This window comes from Bombina bombina, chromosome 3, assembly GCF_027579735.1.
Source record: "Bombina bombina isolate aBomBom1 chromosome 3, aBomBom1.pri, whole genome shotgun sequence".
In the NCBI taxonomy this organism is placed as follows: Eukaryota; Metazoa; Chordata; class Amphibia; order Anura; family Bombinatoridae; genus Bombina; species Bombina bombina.
The window spans coordinates 658911774-658934477 of record NC_069501.1 but is presented as its reverse complement, the minus strand read 5'-3'; the positions used below and the strand labels follow the sequence as shown (position 1 = coordinate 658934477).

The 22704-nt window shown below is 41.7% G+C and overlaps 1 protein-coding gene across 1 annotated transcript in view; it reads left to right on the top strand.

Annotated features, from left to right (window-relative positions):
* TRIM37 (tripartite motif containing 37) overlaps nucleotides 1–22704 on the top strand; it is a 1136753-nt gene that overhangs the window by 439999 nt on the left and 674050 nt on the right. The window contains exon 11 of the mRNA XM_053707386.1: nucleotides 20861–20942. Coding sequence (XP_053563361.1) covers nucleotides 20861–20942 — 82 coding nt within the window. The remainder of the gene's footprint in view (nucleotides 1–20860; nucleotides 20943–22704) is intronic.

Genomic DNA, 22704 nt, shown 5'->3' with positions numbered 1-22704 from the left:
AGTTTATTCTTCTCAATCAAAAGTTTGTTATTTTTAAATGGTGCCGGAGTGTACTGTTTATCTCAGGCAGTATTTAGAAGAAGAATCTGCGTTTTCTATGATCTTAGCAGAAGTAACTAAGATCCATGGCTGTTCTCACATATTCTGAGGAGTGAAGTAACTTCAGAGAGGGAATGGCGTGCAGGTTTTTCCTGCAATAAGGTATGTGCAGTTAATATTTCTTTCATGTAATTAGCAAGAGTCCATGAGCTAGTGACGTATGGGATATACATTCCTACCAGGAGGGGCAAAGTTTCCCAAACCTCAAAATGCCTATAAATACACCCCTCACCACACCCACAATTCAATTTTACAAACTTTGCCTCCTATGGAGGTGGTGAAGTAAGTTTGTGCTAGATTCTACGTAGATATGCGCTCCGCAGCAAGTTGGAGCCCGGTTTTTCCTCTCAGCGTGCAGTGAATGTCAGAGGGATGTGAGGAGAGTATTGCCTATTTGAATGCAGTGATCTCCTTCTACGGGGTCTATTTCATAGGTTCTCTGTTATCGGTCGTAGAGATTCATCTCTTACCTCCCTTTTCAGATCGACGATATACTCTTATATATACCATTACCTCTGCTGATTTTCGTTTCAGTACTGGTTTGGCTTTCTACAAACATGTAGATGAGTGTCCTGGGGTAAGTAAATCTTATTTTCTGTGACACTCTAAGCTATGGTTGGGCACTTTATTTATAAAGTTCTAAATATATGTATTCAAACATTTATTTGCCTTGACTCAGAATGTTGAACATTCTGAGTTTCAGACAGTCAGTTTCATATTTGGGATAATGCGTTTGAATCAATCATTTTTTCTTACCTTCAAAATTTGACTTTTTTTCCCTGTGGGCTGTTAGGCTCGCGGGGGCTGAAAATGCTTCATTTTATTGCGTCATTCTTGGCGCGGTCTTGTTTGGCGCAAAAAATATTTTCTGTTTCCGGCGTCATACGTGTCGCCGGAAGTTGCGTCATTTTTTGACGTCGTTTTTGCGCCAAAAATGTCGGCGTTCCGGATGTGGCGTCATTTTTGGCGCCAAAAAGCATTTAGGCGCCAAACAATGTGGGCGTATTATTTGGCGCCAAAAAATATGGGCCGTCGCTTTTGTCTCCACATTATTTCAGTCTCATTTTTTTCTTTGCTTCTGGTTACTAGAAGCTTGTTTATTGGCATTTTTTTCCCATTCCTGAAACTGTCATTTAAGGAATTTGATCAATTTTGCTTTATATGTTGTTTTTTCTCTTACATATTGCAAGATGTCTCACGTTGCATCTGAGTCAGAAAGATACTTCAGGAAAATCACTGTCTAGTGCTGAACTACCAAAGCTAAGTGTATCTGCTGTAAACTTTTGGTAGCTATTCCTCCGGCTGTTGTTTGTATTAATTGTCATGACAAACTTGTTAAAGCAGATAATATTTCCTTTAGTAATGTACCATTGCCTGTTGCAGTTCCCTCAAAATCTAAGGTGCAGAATGTTCCTGATAACATAAGAGATTTGTTTCTGAATCCATCAAGAAGGCTATGTCTGTTATTTCTCCTTCTAGTAAACATAAAAAATCTTTTAAAAACTTTTCTCTCTACAGATGGAATTTTTTAAATGAACATCATCATTCTGATTCTGATGACTCTTCTGGTTCAGAGGATACTGTCTCAGAGATTGATGCTGATAAATCTTCAATTTATTTAAAATGGAATTTATTCGTTCTTTACTTAAAGAAGTACTAATTGCTTTAGAAAATAGAGGATTCTGGTCCTCTTGATACTAATTCTAAACATTTAGATAAAGTGTTTACATCTCCTGTGGTTATTCCAGAAGTTTTTCCTGTTCCTAATGCTATTTCTGAAGTAATTTTCCAGAGAATGGGATAAATTGGGTAATTCATTTACTCCTTCTAAACGTTTTAAAGCAATTATATCCTGTGCCGTCTGACAGATTAGAATTTTGGGACACAAATCCCTAAAGTTGATGGGGCTATTTCTACCCTTGCTAAACGTATTACTATTCCTACGTCAGATGGTACTTCGTTTAAAGATCCTTTAGATAGGAAAAATTGAATCCTTTCTAAGAAAAGCTTACTTATGTTCAGGTAATCTTCTTAGACCTGCTATATTTTTAGCTGATGTTGCTGCAGCTTCAACTTTTTGGTTGGAGACTTTAGCACAACAAGTAACAGATCATGATTCTCATAATATTATTCTTCTTCTTCAGCATGCTAATAATTTTATCTGTGATGCCATTTTTGATATTATCAGAGTTGATGTCAGGTTTATGTCTCTAGCTATTTTAGCTAGAAGAGCTTTATGGCTTAAAACTTGGAATGCTGATATGGCTTCTAAATCAACTCTACTTTCCATTTCTTTCCAGGGTAACAAATTATTGGTTCTCAGTTGGATTCTATTATCTCAACTGTTACTGGTGGGAAAGGAACTTTTTCACCACAGGATAAAAAATCTAAGGGTAAGAACAGGGCTAATAATCGTTTTCGTTCCTTTCGTTTCAACAAAGAACAAAAGCCTGATCCTTCATCCTCAGGAGCAGTTTCAGTTTGGAAACCATCTCCAGTCTGGAATAAATCCAAGCCTTCTAGAAAGGCAAAGCCTGCTTCTAAGTCCACATGAAGGTGTGGCCCTCATTCCAGCTCAGCTGGTAGGGGGCAGGTTACGTTTTTTCAAAGAAATTTGGATCAATTCTGTTCACAATCTTTGGATTCAGAACATTGTTTCAGAAGGGTACAGAATTGGTTTCAAGATGAGACCTCCTGCAAAGAGATTTTTTTCTTTCCGTGTCCCAGTAAATCCAGTTAAAGCTCAAGCATTTCTGATTGTGTTTCAGATCTAGAGTTGGCTGGAGTTAATTATGCCAGTTCCAGTTCTGGAACAGGGGATGGGTTTTATTCAAATCTCTTCATTGTACCAAAGAAGGAGAATTCCTTCAGACCAGTTCTGGATCTAAAAATATTGAATCGTTATGTAAGGATACCAACGTTCAAAATGGTAACTGTAAGGACTATCTTGCCTTTTTGTTCAGCAAGGGCATTATATGTCCACAATAGATTTACAGGATGCTTATCTGCATATTCCCGATTCATCCAGATCATTATCAGTTCCTGAGATTCTCTTTTCTGGAGAAGCATTACCAGTTTGTGGCTCTTCCGTTTGGCCTAGCTACAGCTCCAAGAATTTTTACAAAGGTTCTCGGTGCCCTTCTGTCTGTAATCAGAGAACAGGGTATTGTGGTATTTCCTTATTTGGGACGATATCTTGGTACTCTTGCTCAGTCCTTACATTTAGCAGAATCTCATACGAATCGACTTGTGTTGTTTCTTCAAGATCATGGTTGGAGGATCAATTCACCAAAAAAGTTCATTGATTCCTCAGACAAGGGTAACCTTTCTGGGTTTCCAGATAGATTCAGTGTCCATGACTTCTGTCTTTGACAGACAAGAGACGTCTAAAATTGATTTCAGCTTGTCGAAACCTTCAGTCACAATCATTCCCTTCGGTAGCCTTATGCATGGAAATTTCTAGGTCTTATGACTGCTGCATCGGACGCGATCCCCTTAGCTCGTTTTCACATGCGACCTCTTCAGCTCTGTATGCTGAAATCAATGGTGCAGGGATTACACAAAGATATCTCAATTAATATCTTTAAAACCGATTGTACGACACTCTCTAACGTGGTGGACAGATCACCATCGTTTAATTCAGGGGGCTTCTTTTGTGCTTCCGACCTGGACTGTAATTTCAACAGATGCAAGTCTCACAGGTTGGGGAGCTGTGTGGGGATCTCTGACGGCACAAGGAGTTTGGGAATCTCAGGAGGTGAGATTACCGATCAATATTTTTGGAACTCCATGCAATTTTCAGAGCTCTTCAGTCTTGGCCTCTTCTGAAGAGAGAATCGTTCATTTGTTTTTAGACAGACAATGTCACAACTGTGGCATACATCAATCACAAGGAGGGACTCACAGTCCTCTGGCTATGAAAGAAGTATACTTGAATTCTGGTTTGGGCGGAATCCAGCTCCTGTCCTAATCTCTGCGGTTCATATCCCAGGTATAGACAATTGGGAAGCGGATTATCTCAGTCGCCAAACGTTGCATCCGGGCGAATGGTCTCTTCACCCACAGGTATTTCTTCAGATTGTTCAAATGTGGAGCTTCCAGAAATAGATCTGATGGCGTCTCATCTAAACAAGAAACTTCCCAGGTATCTATCCAGATCCCGGGATCCTCAGGCGGAAGCAGTGGATGCATTATCACTTCCTTGGAAGTATCCTCCTGCTTATATCTTTCCGCCTCTAGTTCTTCTTCCAAGAGTAATCTCCAAGGATTCTGAAGGAATGCTCGTTTGTTCTGCTGGTAGCTCCGGCATGGCCTCACAGGTTTTGGTATGCGGATCTTGTCCGGATGGCCTCTTGCCATCCGTGGACTCTTCTGCTACGACCAGACCTTCTGTCGCAAGGTCCTTTTTTCCATCAGGATCTCAAATCCTTAAATTTAAAGGTATGGAGATTGAACGCTTGATTCTTGGTCAAAGAGGTTTCTCTGACTCTGTGATTAATACTATGTTACAGGCTCGTAAATCTGTATCCAGAGAGATATATTATAGAGTCTGGAAGACTTATATTTCTTGGTTTCTTTCTCATCATTTTTCTTGGCATTCTTTTAGAATTCCAAGAATTTTACAGTTTCTTCAGGATGGTTTAGATAAAGGTTGTCCGCAAGTTCCTTGAAAGGACAAATCTCTGCTCTTTCTGTTCTTTTTCACAGAAAGATTGCTAATCTTCCTGATATTCATTGTTTTGTACAAGCTTTGGTTCGTATCAAACCTTTCATTAAGTCAATTTCTCCTCCTTGGAGTTTGAATTTGGTTCTAGGGGCTCTTCAAGCTCCTCCGTTTGAACCTATGCATTCATTGGACATTAAATTACTTTCTTGGAAAAGTTTTGTTCCTTTTGGCAATCTCTTCTGCCAGAAGAGTTTCTGAATTATCTGCTCTTTCTTGTGAGCCTCCTTTTCTGATTTTTCATCAGGATAAGGCAGTGTTGCGAACTTCTTTTGAATTTTTACCTAAAGTTGTGGAATTCCAACAAACCATTAGTAGAGAAATTGTGGTTCCTTCATTATGTCCTAATCCTAAGAATTCTAAGGAGAAATCGTTACATTCTTTGGATGTTGTTAGAGCTTTGAAATATTATGTTGAAGCTACTAAGTCTTTCCGAAAGACTTCTAGTCTATTTGTTATCTTTTCCGGTCTAGAAAAAGGGCCAGAAAGCTTCTGCCATTTCTTTGCATCTTGGTTGACAATCTTTGATTCATCTTGCCTATGTTGAGTCGGGTAAAAACTCCGCCTCAAAGGATTACAGCTCATTCTACTAGGTCAGTTTCTACTTCCTGGGCGTTTAGGAATGAAGCTTCGATTGATCAGATTTGCAAAGCAAGCAACGTGGTCCTCTTTGCATACTTTTACTAATTCTACCATTTTGATGTATTTTCTTCTTATGAAGCAGTTTTTGGTAGAAAAGCTACTTCAGGCAGCGGTTTCAGTTTGAATCTTCTGCTTATGTTTTTCATTAAACTTTATTTTGGGTGTGGATTATTTTCAGCAGGAATTGGCTGTCTTTATTTTATCCCTCCTCATCTAGTGACTCTTGCGTGGAAAGATCCACATCTTGGGTAATCATTATCCCATACGTCACTAGCTCATGGACTCTGCTAATTACATGAAAGAAAACATAATTTATGTAAGAACTTACCTGATAAATTAATTTCTTTCATATTAGCAAGAGTCCATGAGGCCCGCCCTTTTTTGGGGTGGTTATGATTTTTGTATAAAGCACAATTGTTCCAATTCCTTATTTTATATGCTTTCGCACTTTTTATCACCCCACTTCTTGGCTATTCGTTAAACTGAATTGTGGGTGTGGGTGAGGGGTGTATTTATAGGCATTTTGAGGTTTGGGAAACTTTGCCCCTCCTGGTAGGAATGTATATCCCATACGTCACTAGCTCATGGACTCTTGCTAATATGAAAGAAATGAATTTATCAGGTAAGTTCTTACATAAATTATGTTTTTTCTAGGGATGGAATTTGCTAGAAAATGCTGCTGATACCAAACTAATGTAAGTAAAGCCTTAAATGCAGTGACAGCGACTGGTATCAGGCTTATTAATAGAGATGCATACTCTTATAAAATGTAATATAAAACGTTTGCTGGCATGTTAAATCGTTTTTATATGTATTTGGTGATAAAACATATTGGGGCCTAGTTTTTTTCCACATGGCTGGCTTGAATTTGGCCTAGAAACAGTTTCCTTAGGCTTTCCACTGTTGTAATATGAGTGGGAGGGGCCTATTTTGCCGTTTTTTGCACAGCAAAAATTACAGACACAGACATCCAGCTTCTTCCTGCATGATCCACGACATCTCTGGAGGGCTCAAAAGGCTTCAAAGTCGTTTTTGAGGGAGGTAAAAAGCCACAGTAGAGCTGTGGCAGTTGTTGTGACTGTTTGAAAAAAAAAAAAAACGTTTTTGTCTTTTATTATTTTTTGGGTATTAAGGGGTTAATCATCCATTTGCAAGTGGGTGCAATGCTCTGCTAACTTGTTAAATACACTGTAAAAATTTCGTTAGTGTAACTGCCTTTTTTCACTGTTATTTCAAATTTTGACAATTTGTGTTTCTTAAAGGTGCAGTAACGTTTTTTATATTGCTTGTAAACTTGTTTAAAGTGTTTTCCAAGCTTGCTAGTCTCATTGCTAGTCTGTTTAAACATGTCTGACACAGAGGAAACTACTTGTTCATTATGTTTGAAAGCCATGGTGGAGCCCCATAGGAGAATGTGTACTAAATGTATTGATTTCACCTTAAACAGTAAAGATCAGTCTTTAACTATATAAATAAATATCACCAGAAGATTCTGATGAGGGGGAAGTTATGCCGACTAACTCTCCCCACGTGTCAGACCCTTCGCCTCCCGCTCAGGGGACGCACGCTAATATGGCGCCAATTACATCAGGGACGCCCATAGCGATTACCTTGCAGGACATGGCTGCAATCATGAATAATACCCTGTCAGAGGTATTATCCAGGTTGCCTGAATTAAGAGGCAAGCGCAATTGCTCTGGGGTTAGGAGAAATACAGAGCGCGCAGATGCTGTAAGGGGCCATGTCTGATACTGCGTCACAATATGCAGATCATGAGGACGGAGAGCTTCAGTCTGTGGGTGACATCTCTTTTTCGGGGAATCCTGATTCAGAGATTTCTAATTTTAAATTTAAGCTTGAGAACCTCCGTGTGTTGCTTGGGGAGGTATTAGCTGCTCTGAATGACTGTAACACAGTTGCAGTACCAGAGAAATTGTGTAGGCTGGATAAAATACTATGCGGTACCGGTGTGTACTGATGTTTTTCCTATACCTAAAAGGCTTACAGAAATTATTAGCAAGGAGTGGGATAGACCGGGTGTGCCTTTTTCCCCACCTCCTATATTTAGAAAAATGTTTCCAATAGACGCCACTACACGGGACTTATGGCAGACGGTCCCCTAAGGTGGAGGGGAGCAGTTTTCTACTTTAGCAAAGTGTACTACTATCCCGGTTGAGGACAGTTGTGCTTTTTCAGATCCAATGGATAACAAATTGGAGGGTTACCTTAAGAAAATGTTTATTCAACAAGGTTTTGTTTTACAGCCCCTTGCATGCATTGCGCCTGTCACGGCCGCGGCGGCATTCTGGTTTGAGGCCCTGGAAGAGGCCATCCATACAGCTCCATTGACTGAAATTATTGACAAGCTTAGAACACTTAAGCTAGCTAACTCATTTGTATCTGATGCCATTGTTCATTTGACTAAACTAACGGCTAAGAATTCCGGATTCGCCATCCAAGCGCGTAGGGCGCTATGGCTTAAATCCTGGTCAGCTGACGTGACTTCGAAGTCTAAATTACTCAACATTCCTTTCAAGGGGCAGACCTTATTCGGGCCTGGTTTGAAGGAAATTATTGCTGACATTACTGGAGGTAAGAGTCACACCCTTCCTCAGGACAGGGCCAAAGCAAAGGCCAAACAGTCTAATTTTCGTGCCTTTCGAAATTTCAAGGCAGGTGCAGCATCAACTTCCTCCGCTTCAAAACAAGAGGGAACTTTTGCTCAATCTATGCAGGCCTGGAAACCTAACCAGTCCTGGAACAAAGGCAAGCAGGCCAGAAAGCCTGCTGCTGCCTCTAAGACAGCATGAAGGAACGGCCCCCTATCCGGCGGACGGATCTAGTAGGGGGCAGACTTTCTCTCTTCGCCCAGGCGTGGGCAAGAGATGTTCAGGATCCCTGGGCGTTGGAGATCATATCTCAGGGATATCTTCTGGACTTCAAAGCTTCCCCTCCACAAGGGAGATTTCATCTTTCAAGGCTATCTGCAAATCAGATAAAGAAAGAGGCATTCCTACGCTGTGTGCAAGACCTCCTAGTTATGGGAGTGATCCATCCAGTTCCGCGGGACGGAACAAGGACAGGGTTTTTATTCGAATCTGTTTGTGGTTCCCAAAAAAGAGGGAACCTTCAGACCAATTTTGGATCTAAAGATCTTAAACAAATTCCTCAGAGTTCCATCTTTCAAAATGGAAACTATTCGGACCATCCTACCCATGATCCAAGAAGGTCAGTACATGACCACAGTGGACTTAAAGGATGCCTACCTTCACATACCGATTCACAAAGATCATCATTGGTTTCTAAGGTTTGCCCTTTCTAGACAGGCATTACCAATTTGTAGCTCTTCCCTTTGGGTTGGCTACAGCCCCGAGAATCTTTACAAAGGTTCTGGGCTCACTTCTGGCGGTTCTAAGACCGCGAGGTATAGCGGTGGCTCCGTGTCTAGACGACATCCTGATACAGGCATCAAGCTTTCAAGTTGCCAAGTCTCATACAGAGGATAGTTCTGGCATTTCTGAGGTCGCACGGGGTGGAAAGTGAACGAGGAAAAGAGTTCTCTATCCCCACTCACAAGAGTCTCCTTCTTAGGGACTCTTTATAGATTCTGTAGAAATGAAAAATTTACCTGATGGAGTCCAGGTTATTCAAAACTTCTAAATGCTTGCCGTGTTTCTTCACTCCATTCCGCGGCCCTTCGGTAGCTCAGTGTATGGAGGTAATCTGCTTAAGGTAGCGGCAATGGACATAGTACCATTTGCGCGCCTTCATCTCAGACAGCTGCAATTATGCATGCTGAGTCAGTGGAATGGGGATTACACAGATTTGTCCCCTCTGCTAAATCTGGATCAAGAGACCAGAGATTCTCTTCTCTGGTGGTTGTCTCGGTACACCTGTCCAAGGGTATGACCTTTCGCAGGCCAGATTGGACAATTGTAACAACAGATGCCAGCCTTCTAGGTTGGGGTGCAGTCTAGAATTCCCTGAAGCACAGGGATCGTGGACTCAGGAGGAGAAACTCCTTCCAATAAATATTCTTGGAGTTAAGAGCAATATTCAATGCTCTTCTAGCTTGGCCCTCAGTTAGCAACACTGAGGTTCATCAGATTTCAGTCGGACAACATCACGACTGTGGCTTACATCAACCATCAAGGGGGAACCAGGAGTTCCCTAGCGATGTTAGAAGTCTCAAATATAATTCGCTAGGCAGAGTACCACTCTTGCCACCTGTCAGCAATCCATATCCCAGGCGTGGAGAACTGGGAGGCGGATTTTCTAAGTCGTCAGACTTTCCATCCGGGGGGAGTGGGAACTCCATCCGGAGGTGTTTGCTCAGTTGATTCATCGTTGGGGCAAACCAGAGTTGGATCTCATGACGTCTCGCCAGAACGCCAAGTTTCCTTGTTACGGATCCAGGTCCAGGGACCCAGAAGCGACGCTGATAGATGCTCTAGCAGCGCCTTGGTTCTTCAACTTGGCTTATGTGTTTCCACCCTTTCCTCTGCTCCCTCGACTGATTGCCAAAATCCAACAGGAGAGAGCATCAGTGATTCTGATAGCACCTGCGTGGCCACGCAGGACTTGGTATGCAGTCCTAGTGGACATGTCATCCTTTCCACCATGGACTCTGCCTCTAAGACAGGACCTTCTGATACAAGGTCCTTTCAATCATCCAAATCTAATTTCTCTGAGACTGACTGCATGGAGATTGAACGCTTGATTCTATCAAAGCGTGGCTTCTCCGAGTCAGTCATTGATACTTTAATACAGGCACGAAAGCCTGTTACCAGGAAAATCTACCACAAGATATGGAGTAAATATCTTTATTGTTGTGAATCCAAGAATTACTCATGGAGTAAGGTTAGGATTCCTAGAATATTGCCTTTTCTCCAAGAGGGCTTGGACAAAGGATTATCAGCTAGTTCCTTAAAGGGACAGATTTCTGTTCTGTCTATTCTTTTGCACAAGCGTCTGGCAGAGGTTCCAGACGTCCAGGCATTTTGCCAGGCTTTGGTTAGAATTAAGCCTGTGTTTAAACCTGTTGCGCCCCCGTGGAGCTTAAACTTGGTTCTTAAAGTTCTTCAAGGAGTTCCGTTGGAACCCCTTCATTCCATTGATATTAAACTTTTATCTTGGAAAGTTCTGTTTTTGATGGCTATTTCCTCGGCTCGGAGAGTCTCTGAGCTATCTGCCTTACAATGTGATTCTACCTTATCTGATTTTTCATGCAGATAAGGTAGTCCTGCGTACCAAACCTGGGTTTTTACCTAAGGTGGTTTCTAACAAGAATATCAATCAAGAGATTGTTGTTCCATCATTGTGTCCTAATCCTTCTTCAAAGAAGGAACGTCTTTTACATAATCTGGACGTAGTCCGTGCCTTGAAGTTTTACTTACAAGCTACTAAAGATTTTCTTCAAAAATCTACCCTGTTTGTCGTTTACTCTGGACAGAGGAGAGGTCAAAAAGCTTTGGCAACCTCTCTTTCCTTTTGGCTTCGGAGCATAATACGCCTAGCCTATGAGACTGCTGGACAGCAGTCCCCTGAAAGGATTACAGCTCATTCTAATAGAGCTGTGGCTTCTACCTGGGCCTTTAAAAATGAGGCCTCTGTTGAACAGATTTGCAAGGCCGCGACTTGGTCTTCGCTTCACACTTTTTCCAAATTTTCCAAATTTGTTACTTTTGCTTCTTCGGAGGCTGTTTTTGGGAGAAAGGTTCTTCAGGCAGTGGTTCCTTCCGCTTAATCCTGCCTTGTCCCTCCCATCATCCGTGTACTTTAGCTTTGGTATTGGTATCCCATAAGTAATGGATGATCCGTGGACTGGATACACTTAACAAGAGAAAACATAATTTATGCTTACCTGATAAATTTATTTCTCTTGTAGTGTATCCAGTCCACGGCCCGCCCTGTCCTTTTAAGGCAGGTCTAAATTTTAATTAAACTACAGTCACCACTGCACCCTATGGTTTTCTCCTTTCTCTGTTTGTTTTCGGTCGAATGACTGGATATTGACAGTTAGGGGAGGAGCTACATAGCAGCTCTGCTGTGGGTGATCCTCTTGCAACTTCCTGTTGGGAAGGAGAATATCCCATGGATGATCCGTGGGACTGGATACACTACAAGAGAATTAAATTTATCAGGTAAGCATAAATTATGTTTTTTTAAACTAACTTTTTTACTGTTCCTGCTGCATGATATAGACAGGGAGTGGGGGGGGGGGGCACGAGGCAGCTTAATCTAAGGTAAGACTTTAAGATTACTAAGGTGTAGACTGTCCCTTTAATATTTCCAAAAACTGTCCTTTTAATATTTCCAAAAACTGTTCCCAGTACGGATATTCAGCATTAAACAATAGTAATATAAAAGTGTGACCGCTGCCACAGTGAAGGAGGAAGTGGATGAGCTCCTGCAAACCCTCTTGAGGCGGGAATACATTTAACCCCCTACTGTCTGGCATAAACTGTAGCCCCACACTGCGCTTTGTTCCCTCAAGATGCAGTGTGCTCTTACATGCCTCCTGGTGCCAGCACTCCCATAGCGAGCTTTTCTAGTGACTGTGCTAACAAACTCAGATAGCTAAAATATAGCTTGAGCATGTGAAAAATATATTACACGTCACAACATTTTAGTAAAATATCATAAAAATTTGCCCAAACAGTTAAACATTGCAGCACATGATTTACCATGAAAAAAAAACAGTACATAAGTACATATTGCTGGCTAAGATTAACACTACTAGTGTAGCTGCCCACACCCAGGGGCGAAACTACAGGGGGTGCAGAGGTCGCAGGAGCGACTGGGCCCCTGAGGGTGGGGGCCCAGCTTTAAAGAAAAAAATATATATATTTTTTTATTTATATATTTTTTTTTTTTATAAAAAACGTTAACCTACCACTGCCTGCACTGATATGATGTGAGTGTGACATGACTACAGGGGTTAGTGTTTCTGTTTTACCCATTGGTGTTTATGTGTGTGTATGTTTGTGACTGTGTGTGTATGTGTGTATGTTTGTGGAACCTGAAAATGACAGACCTTGTTACTACAGCATGGGGGGGGCAGGGGGTAAACAGTGTCACTATACAGTACCACTATATACAGTATGGGGGTGGACCATGCCACTGACTACTTTGGTCACTTTATAAAGTACTGGGCGGGTAGGGTCAGGCCAGCCATTTCACCGGCAGATTACAGACTGTGTCACTAACTTACTATATACAGTACTGGGGGGTTAAATAGTGTCACTATATACAGTAATAGGGGTTCAGACCATCTCACAGACTGTGGGCACAGGGTTCCTCCTTTTGCAGACATGTAATCTGATTCACATTTTATTTCTGTGTTAAATGTAAAAAAAATTTTTAAAAAAATTATATGTATTAAATTCATTTTTTTTGGGATGGGGGAGGGGCGGTGGGGGGCCCCTTCTTAGATTCTTGCACCTGGGCCCTGTGGTTTCTAGTTACGCCTCTGCCCACACCTCTGATCTCTACCCTGAGTACAGTATGCAGGTACAGTACTGTAACAGTATGTAACATTGCAAACTTACAAGCTTCAGTGTTCTCTCTACATAGAGCTTAGCTCCACCTCTCCTCCAGTAGATGCTTTTCCTGAGAAGCTCCAGCCCTCTGACTGACACCAAACACAACTTAAAGAGACAATCTAGTAAAACTTAAACTTTCATGATTCAGATAGGGCATGCAATTTCTCCAACATTGGTGTGTCCGGTCCACGGCGTCATCCATTACTTGTGGGAATATTCTCTTCCCCAACAGGAAATGGCAAAGAGCACAGCAAAAGCTGCCCATATAGCCCCTCCTCAGGCTCCGCCGCCCAGTCATTCTCTTTGCCGCTCTGAACAAGTAGCATCTCCACGGAGATGGTGAAGAGTATGTGGTGTTTAGTTGTAGTTTTTTATTCTTCTATCAAGAGTTTATTTTAAAATAGTGCCGGTTTGTACTATTTACTCTAAAACAGAAAGGGATGAAGAGTTCTGTTTAAAAGAGGAGTATGATTTTAGCAGCAGTAACTAAAATCAATTGCTGTTCCCACGCAGGACTGTTGAGCCCAGAGAACTTCAGTTGGGGGGAACAGTTTGCAGACTTTTCTGCTCAAGGTATGACTAGTCCATTTTCTAACAAGACTGTGTAATGCTAGAAGACTGTCATTTTCCCTCTTGGTGATCGGTAAGCCATTTTCTTAGACTCTTAACAGAATGAAGGCTTATTATGGGCTATACACTGGTTGACACTCTTGTGGGCTAAATCGATTGCGTTATTTAAGTTTTTTATGAAGTTTGAAGTGATATTTCTAAACTTTTAGTGTGGGGAACGTTTTTAGGCGCCAGGCAGTTGTTTAGACACCTTCCCAGTCAGGAAGGGCCTTTCTCTATAGTAGGCAGAGCCTCATTTTCGCGCCATAATTGCGCAGTTTCTTTTGGATGCAGTGCATGCAGCTGCATGTGAGAGGGTCTGGTGATCATTGAAAACGTTCCTGGAAGGCTTAATTTGGTATCGTATAACCCCTAAGGACAGGTGAAGTCGCAGCAAACGCTGTGGCTGGGACTGTAGTGGGCTTAAAATTGCTAATTGATTAAACGGCTCCGGTTTCCTCATTTAAGGGGTTAAAAGCTTGAAAATTGGGGTGCAATATTTTAAAAGCATTAAGACACTGTGGTGAAAATTTGGTAAAGATTGGATATTTCCTTCATAGTTTTAAACACATTCAGAAATAAAGTGTGCACTGTTTAACATTTAAAGAGACAGTAACGATTTTGTTTAAAAACGTTTTTTTTGCATTATTAGCCTGTTTAAGCCTGTCTAACATGTCTGTACCTTCAGATAGAACATGTTCTGTATGTATGGAGGCCAAGGTGGCCCCCCCTTCAAATGTATGTGATAATTGTGCCATGGCGCCCAGACAAAGTAAGGACAGTACTGTCACATTTAATAAGGTTGCCCAAGATGATTCCTCAAATGAAGGTAGTGGGGATAGTTCTTCATCCTCTCCTTCTGTGTCAATACCGATTATGCCCGCGCAGGCGACCCCTAGTACATCTAGCGCGCCAATGCTTGTTACTATGCAACAATTAACGGCAGTAATGGATAATTCCATAGCTAATATTTTATCCAAAATGCCAGCATTTCAAAGAAAGCGTGATTGCTCAGTTTTAAATACAGTGGAGCAAGAAGGCGCTGACGATAATTTATCTGTCATACCCTCACACCAGTCAGAAATGGCAGTGAGGGAGGGTTTGTCGGAGGGAGAACTTTCTGATTCAGGAAGAATTTCTCAACAGGCAGAACCTGATGTTGTGACATTTAACTTTAAGTTATAGCATCTCCGCGCATTACTTAAGGAGGTGCTAACTACACTGAATGATTATGACTCTCTGGTCATTCCAGAAAAATTGTGCAAATTCCTAGAGGTCCCGGTGCACCCTGATGCCTTTCCGATACCTAAAAGGGTGGCGGACATAGTGAATAAGAAGTGGGAGAAACCGGGCATACCTTTTGTCCCACCTCCTATATTTAAGAAATTGTTCCCCATGGTCGACCCAAGGAAGGACACATGGCAAACAGTCCCTAAGGTTGAGGGGGCAGTTTCTACGTTAGCCAAACGCACGACTATTCCCATTCCTTAAGTTAGCTAATTCCTTTATTTTAGATGCCGCTTTGCAATTAGCGAGATTAGCTGCGAAAAATTCAGGGTTTGCAATTGTGGCGCGCAGAGCGCTCTGGCTAAAGTCTTGGTCGGCGGATGTATCTTCCAAGACAAAATTGCTTAATATCCCTTTCAAAGGTAAGACCCTTTTTGGGCCAGAATTGAAAGAAATTATTTCAGACATCACTGGGGGAAAGGGCCATGCCCTCCCACAGGATAGGCCTTTCAAGGCTAAGAATAAGTCCAATTTTCGTTCCTTTCGTAATTTCAGGAACGGACCTGCTTCTAACTCTGCAGCCTCTAGACAAGAGGGTAACGCTTCCCAGGATAAACCAGCTTGGAAACCAATGCAAGGCTGGAACAAAGGTAAACAGGCCAAGAAGCCTGCTGCTGCTACCAAGACAGCATGAAGGGGTAGCCCCCGATCCGGGACCGGATCTAGTAGGGGGCAGACTCTCTCTCTTTGCTCAGGCTTGGGTAAGAGATGTTCCGGATCCCTGGACACTAGAAATAGTCTCTCAGGGTTATCTTCTAGAATTCAAGGAACTTCCTCCAAGGGGAAGGTTCCACATGTCTCGCTTATCTTCAAACCAAATAAAGAGACAGACATTCTTACATTGTGTAGAAGACCTGTTAAAGATGGGAGTGATTCACCCAGTTCCAACAGTGGAACAAGGTCAGGGGTTTTACTCAAACCTGTTTGTAGTTCCCAAAAAAGAGGGACCTTTCAGACCAATTCTGGATTTAAAAATTCTAAACAAGTTTCTCAGAGTTCCATCGTTCAAAATGGAAACCATTCGAACAATTTTACCTTCAATCCAGGAGGGTCAATATATGACTACCGTGGATTTAAAGGATGCGTACCTACATATTCCTATCCACAAAGATCATCATCAGTTCCTAAGGTTCGCCTTTCTGGACAAACATTACCAGTTCGTGGCTCTCCCGTTCGGTTTAGCCACTGCTCCCAGAATTTTCACAAAGGTGCTAGGGTCCCTTCTGGCGGTTCTAAGACCGAGGGGCATTGCAGTGGCACCTTATCTAGACGACATTCTAATTCAAGCGTCGTCTCTTTCCAAGGCAAAGGCTCATACAGATATTGTTCTAGCCTTTCTCAGATCTCACGGGTGGAAGGTGAACGTAGAAAAGAGTTCCGTGTCTCCGTCAACAAGAGTTCCCTTTTTGGGAACAATAATAGATTCTTTAGAAATGAAGATCTTCCTGACAGAAGTCAGAAAGTCAAAGCTTCTAAACGCTTTTCAAGTTCTTCACTCTATTCTGCAGCCTTCCATAGCTCAGTGCATGGAAGTAGTAGGATTGATGGTTGCAGCAATGGACATAGTTCCTTTTGCTCGAATTCATCTAAGACCATTACAACTGTGCATGCTCAATCAGTGGAATGGGGACTATGCAGACTTGTCTCCTCAGATTCAAGTAGACCAGTTAACCAGAGACTCACTCCGTTGGTGGTTGACTCAGGATCACCTGTCTCAGGGAATGAGTTTCCGCAGACCAGAGTGGGTCATTGTCACGACCGACGCCAGTCTATTAGGCTGGGGAGCGGTCTGGGATTTCCTGAAAGCTCAGGGTCTATGGTCTCGGGAAGAGTCTCTTCTCCTGATAAACATCCTGGAACTGAGAGCGATATTCAATGCTCTCCGGGCTTGGCCTCAACTAGCGAAGGCCGGATTCATAAGATTCCAGTCGGACAACATGACGACTGTAGCTTACATCAACCATCAGGGAGGAACAAAGAGTTCCTTGGCGATGAGAGAGGTATCCAAGATCATCAAATGGGCGGAGGATCACTCCTGCCATCTATCTGCAATTCACATCCCAGGAGTAGACAATTGGGAGGCGGATTATCTGAGTCGTCAGACTTTCCATCCGGGGGAGTGGGAACTCCACCCGGAGGTCTTTGCCCAGTTAACCCAATTATGGGGCATTCCAGACATGGATCTGATGGCGTCTCGTTAGAACTTCAAGGTTCCTTGCTACGGGTCCAGATCCAGGGATCCCAAGGCGACTCTAGTGGATGCATTAGTGGCGCCTTGGTCGTTCAACCTAGCTTATGTGTTTCCACCGTTTCCTCTCCTCCCCAGGCTCGTAGCCAGGATCAAACAGGAGAAGGCCTTGGTGATTCTGATAGCTCCTGCGTGGCCACGCAGGACTTGGTATGCAGACCTGGTGAATATGTCATCGGCTCCACCATGGAAGCTACCTTTGAGACAGGATCTTCTAGTACAAGGTCCATTCGAACATCCAAATCTAGTTTCTCTGCAACTGACTGCTTGGAAATTGAATGCTTGATTTTATCCAAGCGTGGGTTTTCAAATTCAGTGATAGATACTCTGGTTCAAGCCAGAGAACCTGTGACTAGAAAGATTCTCTCCTTTCTCCAAGAGGGTTTGGATAAAGGGTCGTCAGCGAGTTCTCTAAAAGGACAGATTTCTGCTTTATCTGTTTTGTTACACAAACGACTGGCAGCTGTGCCAGATGTACAAGCTTTTGTTCAGGCTTTGGTCAGAATCAAGCCTGTTTATAGACCCATGACTCCTCCTTGGAGTCTAAATTTAGTTCTTTCAGTTCTTCAAGGGGTTCCTTTTGAACCTTTACATTCCATAGATATCAAGTTCTATCTTGGAAAGTTCTGTTTTTGGTTGCTATTTCTTCTGCTAGAAGAGTTTCTGAATTATCTGCTTTGCAGTGTAATCCACCCTATCTGGTGTTCCATTCAGATAAGGTTGTTTTGCGTACTAAACCTGGTTTTCTTCCAAAAGTAGTTTCCAACAAGAATATTAACCAGGAAATAGTTGTTCCTTCTCTGTGTCCGAATCCAGTTTCAAAGAAGGAACGTTTGTTACACAATTTAGATGTGGTCCGTGCTTTAAAGTTCTATTTAGATGCAACTAAGGATTTTAGACAAACTTCATCTTTGTTTGTCGTTTACTCTGGTAAGAGGAGAGGACAAAAAGCTACTGCTACCTCTCTTTCTTTCTGGCTGAAAAGCATCATCCGATTGGCTTATGAGACTGCCGGACGGCAGCCTCCTGAACGAATCACAGCTCACTCTACTAGGGCTGTGGCTTCCACTTGGGCCTTCAAGAACGAGGCTTCTGTTGATCAGATATGTAAGGCAGCGACTTGGTCTTCTCTGCATACTTTTGCCAAATTCTACAAATTTGATACTTATGCTTCTTCGGAGGCTATTTTTGGGAGAAAGGTTTTGCAAGCCGTGGTGCCTTCCGTTTAGGTAACCTGATTTGCTCCCTCCCTTCATCCGTGTCCTAAAGCTTTGGTATTGGTTCCCACAAGTAATGGATGACTCCGTGGACCGGACACACCAATGTTGGAGAAAACAGAATTTATGCTTACCTGATAAATTACTTTCTCCAACGGTGTGTCTGGTCCACGTCCCGCCCTGGTTTTTTAATCAGGTTTGAAAAATTTCTTTCTCTATACACTTCCGTCACCACGGCACCCTATAGTTTCTCCTTTTTTTCTCCTAACCGTCGGTCGAATGACTGGGGGGCGGAGCCTGTGGAGGGGCTATATGGGCAGCTTTTGCTGTGCTCTTTGCCATTTCCTGTTGGGGAAGAGAATATTTCCACAAGTAATGGATGACGCCGTGGACCGGACACACCGTTGGAGAAAGTAATTTATCAGGTAAGCATAAATTCTGTTTTTAAACAACTTTCTAATTTACTTTTAACATCAAATTTGCTTTCTTCTTTTGGTATTGTTTATTGAAAGCTAAACCTCGGTAGGCTCATATGCTAATTTCTGAATTTTTTTGAAGGCCACCTATTATCTCAGTGCATTTTGACAGTTTTTCACAGCAAGACAGTGCTAGTTCATGTTTGTCACATATATAACATTGTGCTCACACCCGCAGAATTATTTAGTCAGCACTGATTGGCTAAAATTCAAGTCTGTCAAAAGAACTGAAATAAAATGCAGTCTGCAGAGGCTTAGATACAAGGTAATCATAGAGGGGGGGGGAAGTATATTAATATTACCATGTTGGTTATGCAAAACTGGTTAATGGTTAAAAAAAGTGATTATCCATCCCTTTTAAACAATACAAATCATGTCCCTTTTAAGACACCCAAACTCAATAGTCTCTGCTTAACATACAAACTACTGTGTTCTTGCACACTTTATGTACTCAAGATCCCTGCTTCTCAGAAGGTTGCTTTAACAATCTGCCTGCAACGCCTAGCAAGTTTGTTTCACAGTGTGTCTGCAAATCAGAAGCTATACTGACTGCAGCTGCTCACAGCTTGTTACAGATTTCCAGCTATATATGCCTGCTACAACAAACTGCCTGCAATTCTCAGCAAGTTTGTCTCAGCCTCTCTCCAACACAAAAGGATTACTACACTTACTGCAGCTTCTCACAGTCAGCTTGTTACACCAACTTCCAGCTAAGCAGGCCTGCTACAACAAACTGCCTGCTACTCTCAGCAACGTTTTGTGTCAATGTCTGCAAATCAGAAGCTTGCTACACTGTTTATAGCTGCTCACTGCCAGCTTGTAACACAGACTTCCAGGCCTGCACCTCGCAAAATGTTGTTCACTGCCTCTTTGCTACACTGAAGCCTTCTTCAGTCTCTACTTCCAGCACTAATACTTACACCAACCTGTTCCAAGACTCACCCAGGAACTCCTTTAATTAAAGGGACATTAACCATCTTTGCCCTTCTATTTTTCTATCCCTGTATACTCTGCAGTTGTAGTTCTAGCTTGTACATATCCTAGTGACATGTTATACAGTTGGGGATAAGCTGAGAGAGTACATCTTCATGGCCAAACATGGCTGGCTGTAGATTCCCCAGTTTGATTATTTGCCCGTTTGGTTTATTTTTTCATTGCATGGTTTTGACCTATTTTGGGATATAGTTTTTCAGTGATAAAAGATGTTTCTCAATTCCCAACCTTTGTTTCATTACTCATGGACTCCGCTGGTTGTGTATTATAGTTCCCAGGAGTAATAGATTGTGGACTCTCACCACCTGTATGAAAGAAACATAATTTATGCTTACCTGATAAATTAATTTCTTTCATGGTGGTGAGAGTCTACAAGACCCCACGCTGTGTTTTTTACTTTTTTTCTTTCTTACGCACATCTTTTTTCCCTGCTTCTATTTGTTTGCTCTTGATTCTTTTCCTACCACTTTGGCTTGGCTATACATCAGACTGAGTTGCCAGTTAGTTGGGAGGGGTTTTATAGAATCCTGGAGTTTGGGAATTTTTTCCTCCTCCTAGTGGAAGGGAAGGGTTTTTCCCATGAGTAATACAAATAGTTCAGTGGACTATATGCAGTCAGCCTGAACTTCATTTCTGTAAAGCAGCAGTTTGGTCTACATTCTTTTAAAGACACACTAATTAGTTTTGTAATAAATAATCTATCCATAGCAATTTTGGTGTTCTTTTATTTGTGTACACTCAATTGTTTTTGTTCTCATTGGGAATTGACTTTAAAAAAACAAAAAAAAAAGGAAATTACTATTTAACAATGATGGAATAACCTCTAGTGGTGTGTAGAGGCTTTGTAAAGAATATTAGGTTAATCATATTTTCCCGATAAAACACAGTACAATAATTTAAACCTCTTGGTCGATTGCTACTGATGGTTTAGAAATTGAAGTCAAGAATTTATTATATTTATAATTATATAATGTATCTATATGGATCTACCCTAACTTTTTGTGTTTTTTTCCCCCAAATAGTACTTTACGTCAGCGAGCCGATCCTGTATACAGTCCACCTTTACAAATATCTGGCCTTTGTTGGAGGTTAAAAGTTTACCCAGTAAGTTTTCATCTGTATATAATATTTATATTGCATCTTTAAAGCTCATTATGCCACAATATTAAGTGCAACACTACATGAATGATTGTGTTGCCTTAAGCATATTGATGTTTTTGTATGTTATTGTTTCCAAGTAAATTTACCATCCTGTAGTTGAAACAGATGATAACTTGGGAGATTCTGGAGGACTCATGCAATACAAAAGAAATGTCTCTTGTCTTTATTTGGCTCCCACTATATCAGTGCATACAAATATTTGGTAACAATCTGATATACAGAAATTGCACAATTAACTGAAATTACGTATGCTCCAGAAACTAATCCAGAGCATTCAAGTTCTGTAGCATAGGTATTTGGCTTAACTGATAATAAAAATTGACATTCAATGACAAAGTTGCAATACTGCTTTCTGACACCACAAAACCTTTCAGGCAGAGGTAAGTTTGGATCAGGTAAAAAGTCACAAGTCTTGATTGTTGTGAGCCTTGAGGGGTAGACTGACTTTGTCAGTGGTTGCAGGGCCTAGTCAACTAAGCCTAGACAGATGAGGTAGCAAAAAGCCCTGTAATAGTCAGTTATCACATAGTTATTTAGAGCAGAAAGTTGTTGCAAAAGGGTATTATTTGCCATCTCCGCTGGATCGTTGGCTTTGTTATTATGAAAGGGAGTACAAGAGTACCTTGTTTGTAGACTGGAACTACTATTGCAGATGTTCTGTAGGCCAGGAACAGGTCATTGTGATTACCAGGATTGCTAGACCAGAATCAGTCAACAGAAACCAAGGAAACATAGGAGAACAGTCGAGAAACAAGCCAGGGTCAGGAACTGGGGAAATCAACAACACCCAGGCATGGAACCAAGCGGAGCAGCCAGATGGGTAATCCAAGTAACTGTTCCAGAAGTCGGCAACAGGATGCTCTGTTCAGAATTTACAGCACAGGAGAATGTTAATCCAGAAACAATGTCCAATAAGCAAACCAAGGTTATAAAATAAGACGGGCCAGGAGCAAGAATGGCTGGATCTTTAAATGGAATAACCAAGCAAAGACTGGTGTCTTCAAATGCCTTTTAAAATGTATTGCACAATTCTTCGTGCTAATTCTGCTGCAAGGTAATTTCTTACGTTGATATTATAAATATAGCTGCCCTTAGTGCAAGTCACAAACTCTGTGCTATAATTAATATCATCATAAACCTCCACTGTGCTAACCTTAACGCACTCCTCTTTAACCATTGTGCTATTCCTAGTGCTAAATTCCCTCTCCTCTTCTGACACCTGCAGCAAGCTGTGCACCACCTCAGTTTTCTTTTTAGTGTGGGCTCAGCTACAGACAGGTAAACTTCTCTGACCTGACACATGGAAATTACAGAGATTTAGACACCATATAGTATGCGGGAGATACCAAAGCATATAAAAACATTACAGCAGTTAGTCTGGTGTACCTTTTTTAAAACATAATTTATCAGGAAAAAGTTTAGAAACAAAACTATTGAACTGTTTCTCTCGGAACCATATATTTATTTGATATCTTAAAGGGACACTGAACCCAAATCTTTTCTTTCCTGATTCACATAGAGCATGCAATTTTAAGCAACTTTCTAATTTACTCCTATTATCAAGTGTTCTTCGTTCTCTTTCTATCTTTATTTAAAAAAGAAGGCATCTAAGCTAAGGAGCCAGCAATTTTTGGGTTCAGAACCATAGACAGCACTTGTTTATTGGTGCTGTCCAATCAACAAGGACAACCCAGGTTGTTCACCA